Source organism: Eleutherodactylus coqui, chromosome 3 (genome assembly GCF_035609145.1).
Source record: "Eleutherodactylus coqui strain aEleCoq1 chromosome 3, aEleCoq1.hap1, whole genome shotgun sequence".
NCBI lineage: Eukaryota > Metazoa > Chordata > Amphibia > Anura > Eleutherodactylidae > Eleutherodactylus > Eleutherodactylus coqui.
In genome coordinates this window covers 282,013,459-282,032,536 of record NC_089839.1, presented here as the reverse complement: position 1 = coordinate 282,032,536, position 19,078 = coordinate 282,013,459, and the positions used below count along the sequence as shown (strand labels likewise).

Genomic DNA, 19,078 nt, shown 5'->3' with positions numbered 1-19,078 from the left:
GTCTCTGGTATCTATTTCTTTGATTGCCTATTGTTTTTTATTTCCCCTTTTACTGCAGTTTTTGTAACACGGCCATGACAGATCCATTTTCCAACCGGTGAATCTTGACTGATTCTGTTGATTTTAACGGGGTCCTTTTGGGCTTTCTGGTATCTTTGACAGAAAGAATAGTGTGATGGCTGCTGTCTTCTTGCCATCGGTCCCATAGAAACCTGAAGTGCTCCACGTTGTATATCTCAATAGGGCCTATTTATTAAGTCATAGATGTCACTATTCTGATTCTGATGTCCAAAAGTCGTAATTTTGGTGCATTCGCCATCGCTGCAACGTCTTGTGCATTTAGAGCGTCCCGTTGCTTTTAAATATATGTGAGATTTTTACATACAAAAGTCGCCGTTTAAGTGCGGGCATCAAAATTGCAGCTTTTTAGAGTTGTATACCAAACTCTGACATATAGGTGAGGCCTAACTGCCATAACTTATACCTGAAGCCATTGTACGCCCGTAGCTGTGGAGGTTTCAGACTGGTGCACAGAGGTATCGCCAGATGCACAAACGTATTTAAAGGCTTGCGCCTCTTAATTGTACTATCGGCTGGCTTTCCTCAAGAGCTCTGAGCAGGTGTGCATATCCCATCCAAGGGAACGCTGTAATACCTCATACCCTTCGCTGACAAATGCTTGTGGGGTCTTATGCAGTATTCTTATCATATTCTCCTATGATACTGCCAATAGTACGGTTGTTTTTAGAATATGTGTATGTGGTTGCCATATTTTGAGCAACACACGTTTTGGGCTTCTTTACTTAAAAATTTAACAGTTTTCTTGCGCAAATTTTGTCTAAAGTTAAACTTTATTGAACTTTTTGTTTGCGCTATTTTTTTAGTCTCTCAATGGCACTTGAAGTTGCGATGGTCCAATCGCTAGGACAGTGCACTGCATCACTTACGGCTCCCACACAGTTGCGTTTTTTTTAACGCAGATGTCAATGGGACTTTCTAATGTTACAAAACGCAACGCACAAACTTGTGATGCATTTTTTAACATTAGAAAGTTCCATTGACAGTCGCGTTAAAAAAACGCAATTGTGTGGGAGCCCTTCTGTAGTGCATTCTACTAAGCCTATGACAGCTGCCTATTACACCCTGCTGTAGTCGGGGTCTAATAGGCCTTCCAGCTGGCATCAGCACCCCTTGCACTCATACTGCAGGGTGCCATTGGGTGACAGAAGGATTCCCCCTGTCATCTGCTTACATGCTTCAGATGCTATTGATTGTGGCATTCAAGGGGTTAAACTGCCAGGAGGTTTATCTGCATCTGGCAATTAGAGCAGGAGCCTGGCTGTCAGTAGTCATCCAAGACTGCCTTTAACCCCTTAACGCTACAGAACGTACAGTATGTATAGAGGGAGATCGCGCAGCATTTAAATCCCCCGGCCGATGGTCCGGGTTCCCATACGGCCCGGATCGCAGGGAGCCATGCGGGTGTCGTAGCAGCTGGGGGCCTTTTGAAAGGCCCCAGGGTTGTCATAGCTGAATGCCTATCAAGCCATGCCCGTGGGGTGGCTTGATAGAATGCATGCCGGATCACCGCATGATGTAATGCTATGGCATTACATCATACTGCAGGAACAATCAAAGCAATGCAAGTTGTTTTTCCCTTTGGGGATTAAGAGAAAAAGTAAAAATTAGATTAATAAAGTTTTACTAATTAGTAGAAAAAAAAAAGTTATAAAAGTTTTTAAAAAAACAAACAACAACCCTTTTGCCATATTTATAATAAAACAAAAATACATATTTATGGCTTTTTTTTACACGAGCGTATATCAGAGGATATTTTCACCACCGGCTGCTATACGCTTCCATCTAAGCAGTTCCTCCCCCCCCCCCCCCCCATCTCACCGGCTGTCTGCCCCTCCTCCACCCTCCACTTCGAAGGTTGAAATGGTAGGAGTGGGCGGAGCTTAGCTGGCTATGGACAGGGGGCAGAGCTTAGCACCCACTCCCATTGCAAACTGCTTGGAGGGGGGGAGAGAAGGGGTGGGACAACTATATTGATGGAAAAATAAAAAAAAGTTATTGTGGTCAGAAGATGATGACAGAAAATAATTTAAAAAAATGTCAATATCTTTGATAAAAAGTAGTAGTACAGTTCTTAGAATTTTGTAAAAGTTTTTCAGTCCATTATATGGTACATTAAATAGCACCATTAAAAAATACAACTCGTCCCGCAAAAAACAACAAGCCCTCATACAGCGACGGCGATGGATAAATAAAAGAGTCATGATTTTTAAAAGGCAAGAAGAAAAAATGAAAATGGGGAAAAAAACAAGGTCCGCGTCCTTAAGGGGTTAAAAAGATGTATGTGCAGGTTTAAAGCCCATCAGTGAGGTCAATAAATTGTAATCCCCATCAGTCTCTTAGTAACAAACAGAGAACTGAGCTGTGATGAGTGATTGGATACGGAGCGCTGAGGACCGGGGCCCGACTCTTGGTGTCATAAGGTAAGGTGTAATGATACTTATTGAAGATCACTCATTAGATATGATCTTTAGATCGCTGCTCCAGCTCTTCGTAACGGCTCTGGATTACTTTTTTTCTTGCGTGAAGGAATTTTATTGACACAAGATCCAAGTGCAGAGTCCGACTAGTGCATCCCGTCCCTTCAGTCAAAACTGCAACGTGAGAAGACGTCTTCTTTGTGAAAAAGGCAGAACTGCTTTTTTTTTTGGACTCCGATCAAGAATGTGGAGCTGAGAAGAGGCCACTTACAACCGGAGAGGGTAGGTGGCCGTTCTCTGAGGATCATTCAACATCTTGCTGAGGAAAACTTTTTGGCCAGGACGAAGCGCTGCACGATGTCTGACCTGAGGACTGTAGCGGGCGCCTGTGTATTTCTGGGGGTTTGCATCACCATCGTGATGCTCTGTCTGACACTGGGACATGGTCCGAAGAAAGGTATGGGATCAACTGCCGCTTTAAATCATCAGAGCGGACAGCAAATCAGCATGAAAATCTTATGGAATGTAAACTGCATGTCATCAGACTGTATCATATAGCTGCAATGTTAATCATAAAGGAGCGGCTTACCACCCAGCAGGCGAATGATGTTTCTCCTTAGTATCTTTTCTGATACGATGCTAGAAAGCGAAGGAGAACTGGAAGGTTCCGTTGCCTCATATAGACAGTTTGTGACCAAAAAAGAAACAGTGTAATGTTTATCCAAAAAGTTTTTGAACAGTTAAAAAGTTTTCATATCACAAATATATGATGCCTATTTAGGAAAATGTTCCCGTCCGGCTATTATGGGGACGGCTTGTATTGAAAACCACTGATGCGGCGTCTACATTTTTCTTCCATTTTCGATTCCTGCTTAATCTCGGACTCATTATACAAGCATGCGGCCGTATTTTTGGGTTATTCTAATGTTTTGTTTTTTTGCACCTTGTGCCATATTATAGATTTGTGCTATATGAATCTCTTATGTGACACCCATAGACTGTTTTTTTGTTGTGCCTCTGGGTCTATACAAAAAGTGTCGGAGTGTTTCACAACTTTTTTCTATCACATGCCTTAGGCCTCATTCACACGGGCGGATTTTTGCTGCAGAATCAGGAGCAGGCATTCATGTTTACGAGTGGAAACCAGTTGCCGTTTCCGCTCGCGGATGAAAAATCTCAGCATGCTCCATTTTACTGCGGTTCCCACACTGACTGCTTCCATTGATGTCAAGGGAAGTGGCCTGATCCGCGGCCCGTTCGCAGTTGACGTTACGGATTTTGCGGGAAGGCAGGAGTTTAAATAAAAAACTGTACTGCTCCGGATGGCACTTCCGCACCCATCCGCAGTACAGAAAAAAGAAGACCTGGACGAGTATGCAGGATTCTCGGCCATGGGCAGGGTCTGATTCCGCTGCGAGCTCCTGCATGCGGAATCTGAGCCGCCTGTGGACATGAGGCCTCTGTTTAGATTCACACGAGCGTAGTTGCGCACGCAATACGTAGAGAATAGAACTCGATGATTTCAATGTGAACAATTATTTTTTCTGTGCATTTCAATCACGCAAAGAAAACAGTGAGCTTAATTTTCCTGCGCATTTACGCACCAAAGGTCCCCGTGGAGATGCATGAAACACTGCGCGATTCCGCTGGAAAAAGAACACATCTGGAACTTATTAAGACTAATCAGTAGAGATGAGCGAGCGTACTCGCTTCGGGTGTTTTTGCACTCGAGCACCACTTTTTCCGAGTAACTGACTACTCGGACAAAAAGATTCAGGGGGCATCGGGGGTGAGCGGGGGGTTGCAGAGGGGAGTGGGGGGGGGGGGGAGAGAGAGAGAGAGCTCCCCCCTGTTCCCCACTGCTACCCCCCGCTCCACCACGCCGCCCCCCGAATCTTTTTGTTTGAGTAGTCAGTTACTCGGAAAAAGCAGTGCTCGAGTGCAAAAACACCCGAACCGAGTACGCTCACTCATCTCTACTAATCAGCCATTTCAATCGATGCGTCTGTTTGCCGCACGCAAATAGTGCAGTAAAATATACTGGTGCGCATGCAAAAAAGCATCGTTCGTTCTACAAAAACGCTACTCTCATGCGCCCAACAGTCATCGCAACGATCTATGCTTTCACACAGGAGCGAAAATTGGCCACTGAATGGAGGCAGAGCGAGCTGGAGATCGCTTCCACCCGCCGCCTCCATCCACTGTCAACAGGCAGTCGTTCATAGATGCGCAGAGTCAAAATCCGTACCAATGGTGCATGTTTTCACACTACTTGTTTGGTGCAGAAACGCTGCGGATTGCACCGTGGAATTTTCCGCTACCTGTGAACATACTCTTAATATTTTTTTTGTAACTCTAGACGTAGCGCCCACCCAGTTGTCTCATATCTCCTATAGACTTTTAGGCTAGGGCTGCACTGACACAAAGATTGCGAGATTACATTACAATGTTGCAAGTCCCGTTTGTGAATGCGGTCGTGTTACTACACACAAAGTGATGCAACTGTGACACCATCCTACAAAAACAACTTGTGTCGTAGATCACACTTTGCAAGCGATTTTCCCAGCATAGAGTTAAACATAACATGTATACAACCACAACTCATTAGCGACATCTAAGCTATTTTTTTCATTTTTTTTTGAGTATCGATTGAGCGTTGGAAATCCTAAATCACGCACATCTGCCATCCAAATCGCATCCTAAAATAGTCATGTGACTTCAATGTGTTGGCATGTGACAGACAAATCATATTATTTTGTTGCGCAAGCCAAGTCGCCATGTAGCGCCAACGAAATGTATGGTGACCACAGATACATGGCTACCTGTCTGCTGAGAATGGGCACCCCTGTTCTTACAATCAGTTGGGTTCAAAGAAATCGGGCCCACCAATTATATTGATATGCTGTAAAGGGAAAAACAGAATTGTCTTTTTTTTTCTGAATGGTCAGTTGGTCGGGGTCAGTCAACAGCAGTGATAAGAGCTACAAAGTCCCTTGTGTGTTGCTATGCTAAATCTCGCTGTAGATCACCTCTACCCTTATTGTTAACCTGCTGCTGTCCTTTCTAGGGGCAAAGCCTGCATTCCCCACTGGAGAAGACATGTTGGATTATCTGGTATCACAAGGAGAAATTGCAGCCCATGATGGACTACTTGTCACCTGGTATCATGCGGCAAACAGCAAGAGTCAGATGCAGGAAGCACTGAACAGTAAATATAAATGTTACTGTACTCACATTAGTTCCTATGCTCATATCACTATAGGATCACATAGCAGGGCCAGCGCCAGCTTGGGTTAGATGGCATGCGGAGATTTTTTGGTCCCCCCACCCCTGCCTTAAGAATAAAATTTTATATATATATATATATATATTTTTTGCACTGATATGCAGTCTGCCTGTATTCTACTTGTACAGAAAGCAGCAAGCTAGTAGCATTTCCACACCAAAACAGCTCAGCTAGTAAACACGGAACCAGAACCAAGCACATAACGTAAATGTAATGCCAAAACAAAGCTTAGTCCATAAATACAGCACCAGAACAAAGCTCGTTACAAAGATACAGTGGCAGAACCAAGCTAATAACATAAATACAGCACCAAAACCAAGTTAATAACAAAAATACAGCACTAGAACCAAGTTAATAACATAAATACAGCACCAGAGTAAAGCTTAGTACATAAATACAATGCCAGAAGCAAGCTGATAACCTAAATACAGCACCAAACCCAAGCTTAGTACATAAATACGGCATCAGAACCAAGCTCAGTACATAATTACAGCACCAGAACCAAGCTAATAACATAAATACAGTAGCAGAAGAAAGCAATTGTGTTGCGGGGCACCAGTGGGAGAATATCATCTGACTGGGCAGAATTAAGGGGGGTAGTTTGATCACTTCCAGCCTGCATCCACCTAGTGCCCTCTCTACAAGTTAGTAGCTATCGTCCTGTGCAACTGCCCGGGTCGCATGTAACTAAGGCTGGCTATGCACAGGACCATGGCTAACATGAACATGGTATAGTTTAACCTTTCATTCCAGATCCATTACTTGCAGTCTGCAATCAAGTAATAGTTGGAAAAAATAAAAAGCTGTTAAAGGGCGCGTTCACACCTTGCGGAAACGCTGCAGACTTTCCACGGTAGAAAAGTTTACAATCAAAGTGAATGGGATTAAAGCAAATCCTGTTCCCATGTAGAGAAAAAAAATGCTGCAGATTTTCTGCTGTAACTGAACGGTAACTCTAACCTGCGGATCTCCTGTCTACAACAATCCGCAGCATTTCCACAATAAGTACATGCACCCAAAAGGTGATAGACGAAAGGTCATAATTGTAATTTATGTGGATTTTACACAAATGCACTGCAAATTCGCATCTCTTTAATTTCAAAGGGAATCCGGGCCATCAGATTCCACTGTGTGAACATACATTTACAGATTTGATAACTATTAAATGGACACAGGGTGGGCATTGCAGAAAATTAGTCTTACGCACCAAAGTGCGTCATTATGGAGGGTGCAGAGGTAGCTGGTGCACTGGACCTTTGTGGCTGAGGAGGCCCAAAGACACCTCTGCCACATAAGACATGAACATTATAAATGGCTCATGATAGTTGGGGGGCCTATAACAGACTTTGCACTGGGGCTCGGGAGCTTCAAGTTACACCACTGACCAAAGAAGGCTCATTTTGCCTTTTTTAGACCATTCTCATAATTTCTGGAATACTGCAACATAATGCCCAAAGTAATATGCAGTATCAAAATAATACTTCCTTAAACAGCACACATAATACTACTGTTGAGTTCCAAAATATTTCCCCCGTGCACCCCTCAACACTGAGTTACTTCTGGGGCTTTTATCCTAAGGAAATGGGGACCCAAGGCATGTGCTCAGTTTCCTACTTCCTAGAACATCCATGAAAGTACATGACCTACCCCCGTACAACAGCTAAAAGGATAATCCTGATGACTGTTTGTATGACTCCACAGGCGGTATCCTGGTCTTAGAAGCAGATGTCAATGTACAAGGATATGGAACCCAGAATCTGACAAATATTCCGATTATGGCTCATCCACCCGATGTATATAGTGATAACACCTTGCAAGAATGGCTGGATGCGGTTCTTCATTCTTCAAAAGGTACTAATTAATTTTGACATAATGACATGACATAATGGGAATAACTGAGACCTGGCTGGATGAAAGCTCTGACTAAGCGGTGAACTTACAGGGTTACAGTTTCTTCAAAATGGATCATAAAAACCAGAAAGGGTGAAGGGTTTTGTCTCCTGTGTAAAATCCTGTTCACAGCCCACATTACAGGAAGATAAACATATGGAGTCTCTATGGGAGAAAAAACATGGAAGGAAAAACAACAATAAAATCCTCATAGGGGTTTTGTATAGACCACCAAATATAACAGGAGCTACTGAAAATCTATTACTATCAATTACTAATAAATGAACCAGCAAATGACAATAGGGTAATTATTATCGGGGACTTGAACTATCCCGATATAAACTGGAAAGCTAAAACCTGATCATTTTTTATCAATATCTAAAGATAATTACCTTTCCCAACTTGTACAGGACCTGGTAGAAGGATTGCACAGGAAAATATCAATATTTGCAGATGATATAAAACTATGTAAAGTAATTAACACAAGAGAGGAGAGAATGCGATTGCAAATGGACCTGGATAAGTTGGGGACAGAAAAGTGGCAAATGAGGTTTAACACTGATAAATGGAAGGTTCTGCACAGGGGCAGAGGAAATACATGTCAGCATTACACACTAAATGGGAAACCACTGGGTAACACTGACATGGAGAACGACTTGGGTGTGTTAGTTATCTGTAAGCTTAACTGGAGCAACCAGTGTCAGGCAGCTGATGCCAAGGAAAATCAGATCATGAGGGGCATCAAAAGAGGTCTAGGGGCACATGACGAGAACATTGTTCTTCCTCTATACAAGTCACTGGTCAGACCACACATGGAATATTGAGGACCGTTTTGGGCACCATTACTCAAGAAGGACATATCAGAGCTTAAGCCGGTACAAAAGGAGGCAACTAAAGTAATAAATGGAATGGGCGGACTACAATACCCAGAGAGATGATCAAAATTGGCGTTATTAACTTTGGAAAACATACAGCTGATGGGCGACCTAATAACTATGTATAGATATATCGGGACAATATCAAGATTCAGGAAAGTCTTTCTGTTCTCTTTGCTGTGTTACTCTCCTACCTCTTGTGTTCCTATGTTGAGCCTTTTATATTCTTGAAGATGCACTTTTTGGTGGTAACACCCTGCCTGCGTTCCAGTATGGCCGCACACCATCATTACCAACATAGCGTCTTCCTTTCTCAAAGGCAATCGGCTCATAAAACAAACATAACACTTAGAACATTGATTACGTTTTCAGTAGTATCGGCATCAGAGTTGGCTCTCTGAGTCTGGGGACCCTAAAAACACCCATAAAGCTATATTTACACCTTTCTCCCCTTTGCCCTAACTAGCGCTGTCAGCAATGTCACGTCGGCGAAAGTGCTGACAGACTCAATTTAAAAATGATATAGCCACTGCAATTAATGCAGGTCCCAAATGACTGATAATGCTCTATTTAGGTATCTGAAAATGTGTTTTTTCGAAACCAGCCAGTAAATCATTAATGGTGGTCTGGAATTTGATTGGTACATCTATGTTCCTGATAGGGCAGCTTCTCATCACATCAGACTGCCAGAGTCCATATGAAGACCCACTTTGATGGTTTTGTCTTATAGATATCCATGTTATCACTTTATCCCATCCAGGTATCAAGTTGGACTTCAAGAGTATCAATGCTGTGGGCCCATCACTTGACATATTACTTGCCAAGTCCTCCAAGACTCCCATAAACCGACCTGTATGGCTAAATGCAGATATAATGGCAGGTCCCAATGTCTATCATGACCTAGGAGTAAATGCGACACGGTGAGTATGTGGTAAAATTGTGCAAAAATTATTGTTTCAAGATGTCTAGCCTAGTATATACAAGAACTTTAATATGTAGCCAATTGCCATGGGCAGCGCCACTTCGGTCCATGGGCATTCAAGTAAATGGGGCTGAGCTGCAATACCAGCTGCATCCTCTGGACAAGAGAGGGCACAGTTTCTTAAAGAAAGTAGACTTTTTTCATATTGTGTAACCAATATAATCTATAATTGCAGGTTTCTAAAACTAATCCAAGACCGGTTTCCAAACATCACCATCTCTCCAGGCTGGGTGACATTATACTTACCATCAGTCATCTCCAATAGAACTTACTCCAGAGAAATGGTTGAGAGGATGTACAATCTGGTGAAAGATCTGCCCCAAAGAATCACTTTCCCGGCTCGGGCTGTTCTCACCCGGTCAGCATGGGAGAATTTCTACTGGCTCCTGAGGCAATCTGACCGGTAAGCAGATATGTAGTGGTCATATATGCATATACATGGAGTTCTCTACCCCAGAACAACTTGTAAACTACTTGATACCATCGAGGTATGGAATACATAAACGGTACATAAATAGTACAATGAATTTATGCAGTAGGTACGGAAAGTCTTCAGTTTCTTTGCCTTTTTTTTTACATGTGCAAATTTAAAAAATATCACGTTTTTCCCCATCATTCTGCACTCAATACCCCATAATGATGAAGTGAAAGCAGAATGTTGGAAATTTTTGTAAATGTAAAAAAATGAAAAACTAGCATTTTGCATTGACCTAAGTATTCACATCCTTTGCTATGGAACATTGAAATTTAGCTCTGTGGGCCTCCCATTTCTCTTGATCATCTTTGAGATGTTTCTACACCTTGATTGGAGTCACCGGGGGTAAATTCACTTCATTGGACATAATCTGAAAATGCACACCCCTCTCTATATAAGGTCTCACAGCTCACAATGCATATTAGAATCAAAGCTAAGCCATGAGTTGGAAAGAACTGCCTCTAGAGTTCAGAGATAGGATTGTGTGGAGGCATTGATCTGGAGAAGGTTACAAAAATATTTCTGCTGCACTAAAACTTCCCAAGAGCCCAGCGGCCTCCATAATTCTTAAATGGAAGAAGTTTGAAACAATCAGGACTTTTCCTAGAGCTGCCAACCCACCAAATTAAGTAATCAGGAAGAAGGGCCTTGGTAAGAGAGGTAACCAAGAACCCAGTGGTCGCTCTGGTTGAGCACCAAACATCCTGTGTGCAGATGGGAGAAACATCCAGGTCAACCACCACTGCATCCACCAATCTGGACTTTATGGCACATTGGCCAGAAAGAAGCCTTGCAGTAAAAGACACATGAAAGTCTACCTGGAATTTCCCAAAAAGCACCTAAAGGACTCTGACTGTGAGAAACAAGATTTACTGGTCTGATGAAGCCAAGATTGAACTTTCTGGCCTCAATCCTAAGCATTATGTATGGAGGAAACCAGCCACTACTCCTCACCTGCCTAATACCATCCTTAGGGCTCGGTCAGATGAGAGTAGTTTACATGCTGCTAAGCAACGTGTAAACCACGCTGCTGACATGCAGGGATTATGCGCATGAACGGGCTGCCCCTAGCTCCGCGGAGCCACTCGTTCACGCATTTGTGGTGCGGGTAGCCTGCTTCCACGGCTCCCATAGGAGCCTATGGTAAGCACCCTGGACAGTGCGCACCAGGGAGCCAACATGCGAGTCGGCACTCACTATCCGTTCTTTTTTAGAAGCGCAGATTCTGCGCTCCTAGAAAGGGTTCGTGGGAGCGCTTCCATAGCAACCTATTGGCAACCCAGCAAGAAAATTTACTAGACACTGGTGTGAAGGTTCAGATTCCATTGCCATACCGCCAACAATCCACTTCCCACTTCTGGGCACAGCAGTGAGGGTGTGTATGTGGCTGCCCATAAGAAGCTCTGGGCGTTCCCTTCACCTCAGCACCTCTCCCCCCATCAGCCTGGTGGTGACAAGGTCAGTTTGCAACAAGAAGTGTTCGGAGCCTGATCCTGGTGGTTTGTTCTGAATAGCGCGGGCGGTTTTTTACCCTATTACTGTATCGAGAACAATCCAGTTCCGATATTGTGCGCTAACATAGTAATAGGGAAGCATTCGTTTTGGAGTTATAATTGTATATATTATAGAGAAACATAAAAACAATCACAGAAAACGGCCGTTACTTACTGAGTAAGGAGTGCATATAGATGCATCCTCTCATCATGCAGGTAGCTGACTACCAAATGAGGGAGCTAATTACACCTGTGCAGGACACCGATGAGACAGCCACTCACACTGCCTCTTGAGACAGAGGGGGGTGGCTGCTTGGCGTATACTCCCACACATAGTGGATACAGGGTGCCAGACCATTCTCATATATGTAGTTCACCATGCAGACCAGCAACCTATTAATGACGCCATGATAATTCGGCGGGTTGCCCTGCACTTCCATCAGTGAACTACATTGGTACTGCCACCCTAGGCTCCCCCTGGAGTCTTAAAGTCACGCTGCATGTGAATGATAGATAATAAATGCAAGGCATTGGTTGGATGTTGCCCAAGATATTGGAAGTTGGATTTTGGTACACCTTGGGCTGTGGTCTAGCGTACATAGAAAAACGCTGCATGCATCGTCACAGCAGGAAAACAGAATCTCCGCCGCAGGTGTGAAAACAGCCTTAGAACTTTTTTTTATATTTCAGGGGCATTTTCTTTCGCCACTAGACAAGTTGATTTCTTTAGCACTTGTGTATAAAGTTCCTTCCGAGTAAGTTGTGATAAGTTACACAACAGCACATCAGTGATCCTATCAGTATGATAACGGTGTCTTATGTCATCACCACAGGTACAGCCTGACTTTATGGCAGGGGAGTTCGGATCCGCTAAAACTGGACGACCTTTTGTTCATCCGAGATAGCAGTCGGCCTGAAGAGATCTATTATGACATTTATGATCCTTTGCTATCAGAATTTAAACAGATAGCATGTAAGTTATCAGATCAGTGCAAGTAATGGACAAGATTAACCACTTCACACACTTCATATATCTATATATATTAATGTCCTGAATACACATGGGTGTCCTGCTGTCTTTTGGTGGATCTATTCTTAAATATGCCACCTTTTAAGCTGTAATGGGCCTCTCTTAAGGTCATGTCAAACACAAGGCTGTGGGCCGAATCTGGCTGGCCACCTCATTTTAAGTGAGGAGGGGATTGAATAGAGTGGTGGTTGTGATCGGGACCCGATGATTTTAATCTTTTTAAGGCAGCTCTGCACTTCTTCCTGTGTTAGACTGGTGACATTTAGTGGAGAGTTTACTCTATCACTCTGCATCTAATCTGACATTTCATTTTCCTCTGTGAATACACTGGAGAAAAAGCTATTTAATAGATTTGTTTTCTCCTCATCACCTTCTACAATTTTTCCTACATTATTTATTAAAGGGCCAACACTTTCAGTATTAATCGTTTTACTATTTATATACTTAACAGATATGGGGTAGTTTTACTCTTTGGCAATAAGTCTCTCTGTCTCCACCTTTGCTTCTTTTATCTGCTGTTATTCTGTCAGGTCTGTTGGTTACTTTTAATACCAAAATGGCCGTCCCTCTAGTCGGGTCCTGTACGAGTTGGGTGAGGTAATTACCTTGAGTTATTGACAGAAAGTTGTTACTGTTATGAAATCTGCAGGTTTCAGTTTCACAATTTATATCCAGATAATTAAAGTCCCATATAATAATTACCTCCTTGTGATTTTCTGCTTCATCTATTTGACACGGTAATAGTTTTTCGGTGGCTTCTGTTATATTTGGTGGCATATAGAAAAATTAAGATTTTATTGTTGTGTTACATTGTGCTGCTGGGACCTGTAGTACTAGGGGTCTAGCAGCACAGCTCACAGGTGTTGAATGATTGAGCTGGCTGGGTGTGGTGATCTCCTGCTAGCCAATCCCCTGGGTCTTTGCTCACATATAAACCCAGCTCCTGTCAGTGTTTGTCTGGTGTTCAGGGTGAGCAGTCATGTTACTTCAGCTTGCTGTGTGATCTGTGCTCTGTTCTGTCCTGTTGCAGCTTGCTGTGTGATCTTCACTCTGTTCTGTCCTGTTGCAGCTTGCTATCTGATCTGTGTCCGGTGCTGCTGGACTCCTGGTTAGTGTAGGGACTAGCGGTATAGCCAGGAGCCATGAAGTGGCCCACTAGCTTCCACGTTTTGATCAAAATGTCAACTAACAGCTCTGTGTGTCAGCTCACTCTGTACAGTTGTCCCTGTCATCTGGCATGTGTAGGTATCCTGTTCTGGTGCGTGGTTCCTAGAAGCAGCTAGGGCCAAGGTCCGAAGACTGCTGGGCCGTCCTTTATGGGGGCGATGTCCCCGCTTAGGTAGGGCCATGTCATCCTCCCGGTAGCACAGGGTCAGTTGCCAGAAACCCGTGTGTATCCGTCCCACGGTCACGATCGTGTGGGCCCCGGTGCTTAGTTTGCCCACATGATCGTAACATGTTGTTTTTCCCTCCATGTATTTCCACCCATAGAGACTCCACATCTTCATCTCCCTCACATATATCTTCCTGTAATATGGGCGTTAAAAAGGATTTTACATAAAGACAAACCCCTCCCCCTTCCGTTTTTTATGATCTCTTTTGAACAGACTATAACCTTGTTAGTTCACCACCCAGTCACAGTTAGCATTCAACCCGGTCTCCGTTATTCCCGCTATATTGTAGTTTTCCTCAGACATTAGTACTTTCAGTTCATCCACTGTATTGGTCAGACTTCTAGCACTAATCACAATACAGTTTAGAAGCTTTTGGTTATCTTTTATTTTAAGTGTATCCCTATTGCCCCATTTACATGCAACAATTATCACTCAAAATCCGTTCAAATGATGGCTTTTAAGCGATAATCGTTATTTGTAAGTGCTTCCATCCTTCACTCTTCGGCTGAACGTTGACTTTTAGGTGAGCATAAAATCTATCCTTCAGCCGGGGAGAGATAGCAGGAACCACATACTATGTTCTCCATGGGAGCAGCTGATTACATTGTATTCAGCTGACAGTCCACAGCAGCCTGTGTGAAGACAATAAAGATGAGTGCAGTCCAGACCACATGCTGGGATTTGCAAAGAGCTGCTGGAGGCTAATTTACACACAAATGAAGGTAATAAACTGCTAAGGGACATAAGTGTCCATTAGCACTTTATGCAAAACGATCGCTTAACCTGTTAATCTTTCAATCCTCTGAAAGATTGGCTTTGCGTGTAAATGGGTCTTATGAACTATTCTGACAGTTCTAATTATATTAACCCTTTCCACCACTCCACCCCCATTTCCATTACTTAGTCCCAGGTCACTGCCTACACGCCCTCCCCCCCTCCCTATCACTCTGCAGTAATTAAATATGTGACTCTTCCAAAGTCACTAATCCCAAGTCACATACTTAACACACTACATGTTAGAAGTCAGTGCAGTTAGAATACAGCTCCCAAGCTGATTTATGTTTGATTCATATAGCACTTGTCTGTAGTACTTCTGTTCCTCCTCTGTATGGAAAGGGACATGTTTGACACTTTTCTCTACCTTTAAGTGACGCTCTATGTGATTTTGACATTTTTTTTTTCTAAGTGAATCCAAACAGGAAGAAATTGTTCTATTCCGGCGGCCGTCTGCAGATGTACTTTCATCCTGAAGATGATGATGGAATTTCGGTGAAGTGGTTTGATGCTGAGGGCAATGTCTCCACCATTCAGAATCTTTTAGCCAGTAAGCAAGTAGCGCTGGTCATATAGGAGTACAACATCCAAAGTGACACTTTAATGATATTAATATTCTAAGTATGGTACATGTCAATCAACAAGTTCCCGTCTTTCACGCTTGAAGACAAGAGCTTGTTGATGAAATGTGACTTGAAAAAGTTCTCAGCATTTCAAATCTATTGCTTAGGATATATTTACACGGGTGATTTTCAAGTACACGTTCTGTCTGATTGCAAGATGGATAAAGTATACACATGAAAAGAACCCATTCATTTCAATGGGTTAATACACATGAATAGAGATGAGCGAGCATGCTCGGTAAGGTCAGTTACTCAAGCGAGCATCGCTCTTCTCGAGTAACTGCCTTCTCATCCGAGCGTGGGGGAGAGTGAGAGAGATCTCACAGGACAAGTGCGATATTGGGCTGTGAAACTCGGCCAATGTGAGATTTCCTCAAGGATGGGAGGCATTTTTGTATCGAAAACATCTCGCATCACTTTGGGGAAGTAGCAATCCTCCAGCATGGTTGACAGACGTGGCAGAGGATCAGAGTGTTTCCCTTTGTTTTCAATGGTAAACCTTGCATCGCACTCAGCACGCCATGCGATGCTTTGCCCGCCCCATTGAAAACAATGGGCAATGTGATGCGACAGCACACCCAAAGATAGGACATGCTGCTCATGTGTATGACCCCATTCAAAAGAAAGGGGTTTATATTTGTGCGTTCCGCAATGTACAAATCTCACGTGAGATTCTCAGCTGTGTGAAACCGGCCATAGGTGGTGACCTCCCTAATATATACAGCATTTACAGCTAAATGCCCCAGCTAACAACTGCCCTACCTAATGGGTTTATAGTTGACACATACAAATACTTAAAATATCGGTACATTTACACCATCCTCCTCCTTTTGTGTACTATAGGCAATTCTGGAATGCTCACGCTCCAAGTAGAAGTCCAGTCAAAAGGTTCTCTTACTCCAATGGTGAGCATTGCAAAGTCATCAGCCGCATATCCACTGGAAGATCTTGTAAAGTTGATTACTGGCAGCAATAATCCATGGGGAATTTTCCTTCAACCAACAGACCATGTCGCACTCAACGAGACACTCCATGTTCTGAAAAGACTAAATGACCAAAATCTTCTATATCTTCCAGTGTGGATTGGCATGGATGTGTCTTATGAGAGTTTCAGTACACCTGGTTATATCCATGGAGAAGACTTCATTGGTAGCATCAATGCCATCTTCTCGGCTGTTACAATTGCTCCTGGTTGGCCTAAGGAACGTTTGGACATGGGTTACACAGAGCTGATGGTGCAGGATATGCTTCAGCTGTGCAAAGGAGTCATGCAGGAGGTCTCCTTCCAGCTACAGGCAGTTGCCTTAGGTAAGACCTGGCTGAATACATTGGATCTGATGAAGGCCTCCCCCATGTATACTCTTACTGTGGAACACACGAATGAGCAAGCAACATTTATGGATGGTTATCATGGATTGATGGCCATCAGAGACTGCATGGAAAGGGGTGTCTATTACAAACTACCACCAGATTATCGTCATTCGTTCCCGACAATCTATAGCACGTAGAGGGATATCACTCAAGGACCCTCACTTGTTGCACAACACTGGAGGACCACCTTGAGGTATATGAACTACTTTGGATAATTTCATTATAAAATGCTTTACAATAATATGGCAGCCTTGGCTGGACTTTGTGTCCTTCACGGAGTTCAAGACCCTGTTTTCATAAAATTCCATAAACTTGCCTAAACGTTGATAGCTCAAGAAGAGGGAAACTAAGATTGGAATTGTCTACAAAGTGGTAGACACATCGGACTGACCATGGGATAGTTATACCCGACCTTCCCCCTCAGCAACCCTGTTTTCTTTTTTTTTTTTTTCTTGTGTGTTTTTTTTCCCATTCGTCTTGGAGCCTAGAGCAATATAATCTATCAATGAAGATAAGCCTGCGCTGATATGGTTAATTCTTAGGAGATCGCTTGATGTGTTAAGCCCCATTTAGACACAACTATAATCGCTCAAAAGATGTCGCCCAAGCGACTTTTGAGCGATCATCATTGTGTCATTTACAGCGCAAGATGAGTGATGACCTTGCGCTGCCAGCGGAGGATGCAGAAGACAAGCACGGTGTCCCCGCTTGTCTTCTGCATCCAGCTGTTCCCTGCTCCGAGCGCCCTACTGTTATACTGCTGAGTGCTCAGAGCGGAGGATTCAGAAGACAAGCGGGGTGTCCCCGCTTGTCTTCTGCATCCAGATCTTTTCTGCACGGAGCGCCCGGCTGTTATACAGCCGAGTGGGGTATGGACAACACAGCTGGACCGCTCTGTTCTTCATACCCAGCCTGTCATCAGGGAGCAGGATGGAGCTGAAACAATAGTATCAGCTGTATCCCGCTGTGAATCCCTGATAAGGCTCATCGTTGTCTTTCAGCATGCTGAAGGACAACGATGAGCGATGGCTTAATGAAAACTGTATGATGTCAGTGCAGTTAGACACAATGATTATCGCTCAAAAGACAGCTTTTGAGCGAATTTTGAGCGATAATCGTTATGTCTAAATGGGCTTTTTGAGACAAACCATACGACAAGATGGGCAAAGGAAATGTTATTTTCGCACAAAGTCTGGGTTCGGTCAGTTATGTTTTCGTAATTAATTTTTATATATTTCTTGGTTTTATTGGGTCCTGCGAGACCCGACTTGTTTGTTTATTGAAACAAAGAATCTTCAATAAAGATCTGGATCAACAACACAGAAGGATAAACAGGCTGAACTAGATGGACACTGTCTTCATTTGGCCTTACATACTATGTTACTATGAACATAAAATGCTTTACATTTCCAACAGTTGATGATGAATGTACATAGTATGTATTATTCATAAACCTGTTCCCCAAAACCTCTTGGTAGAAGTTCTTTACTGGACTGTGGGATGGTGGTGGTAGGGTTACTCATTCATGGAGCACTTGGTTGTCTTTGGCCACAGGCTAAGATAGTTTGGGAAGAAGGTCCAGTGTGAGCTGACAGTTCATCTCAAAATATTGGCATGTAAAAGGATACTATACAAAATATACTGATCCAACTCTGTCCTCTTACTGCACTGATTTAGAACGTTCAGTCCTAAAAAGAATTATTGATTTTTTTTTTACCTACTTTGCTCAGTGCAAATATTTTAGTGATGCACCAGGTGCAACTATGCACGCCACCAGAGAACGGGAGACGACAGCACACGCCAAACCTCAATATAGAGAGGGAGGAAATAACCGGGCAAACAAAATGCGCGCTTCTTTGCCAGTCCTGGATCCACTTGAACCGGAAGGAGCAGAAATCAATATGATAGAAGAGAAGCAGCATCCACGGATCTTTATCTCAACACTTTAATTATCCAGCATAAAACAACGTTTCAACCTTATAAAGGTCTTTGTCAAGTTCAAATGACAAAGTTGAACTTGACAAAGACCTTTGTCAGGTGCAACTATGCAAAATCTAAATATTTCCATGCTCTGGAAACAAAACAGAATATACCCTATCAAAAGTATTAGGACACCCCTATCAGTAGAATGCTACATAAGATGTCGACCCTTGGAGGTGTCAGCCCTAGTTTGACAGGAACTGCACGCTATTGGATATTTGGGTTATTCTGCTGCACACAAGCCATCCATCACAAATGTATCCGCCTGCCTACACTGGTACAAGGAGCATCATCATTGGATAGTTGAGTGATGAAAGAACATTCTATGGAATGATGAATCACTCTACTCCATCTTCAGATCATATGGACATACCTGGGTGTGTAGGATGCTGGGGACCATGTTCTGC

The 19,078-nt window shown here is 43.2% G+C and overlaps 1 protein-coding gene across 1 annotated transcript; it reads left to right on the top strand.

The window, feature by feature from the left end:
• Nucleotides 1–2,511: 2,511 nt before the first annotated feature.
• On the top strand, nucleotides 2,512–17,934 carry FAM151A (family with sequence similarity 151 member A). Its single transcript, XM_066595013.1, has 9 exons — nucleotides 2,512–2,571; nucleotides 2,742–2,955; nucleotides 5,566–5,706; nucleotides 7,486–7,635; nucleotides 9,310–9,469; nucleotides 9,707–9,934; nucleotides 12,333–12,472; nucleotides 15,110–15,247; nucleotides 16,164–17,934. The coding sequence occupies exons 1-9, from the start codon at nucleotides 2,512–2,514 to the stop codon at nucleotides 16,826–16,828; spliced, it is 1,896 nt and encodes a 631-aa protein (XP_066451110.1). The 3' UTR covers nucleotides 16,829–17,934.
• Nucleotides 17,935–19,078: the final 1,144 nt, after the last annotated feature.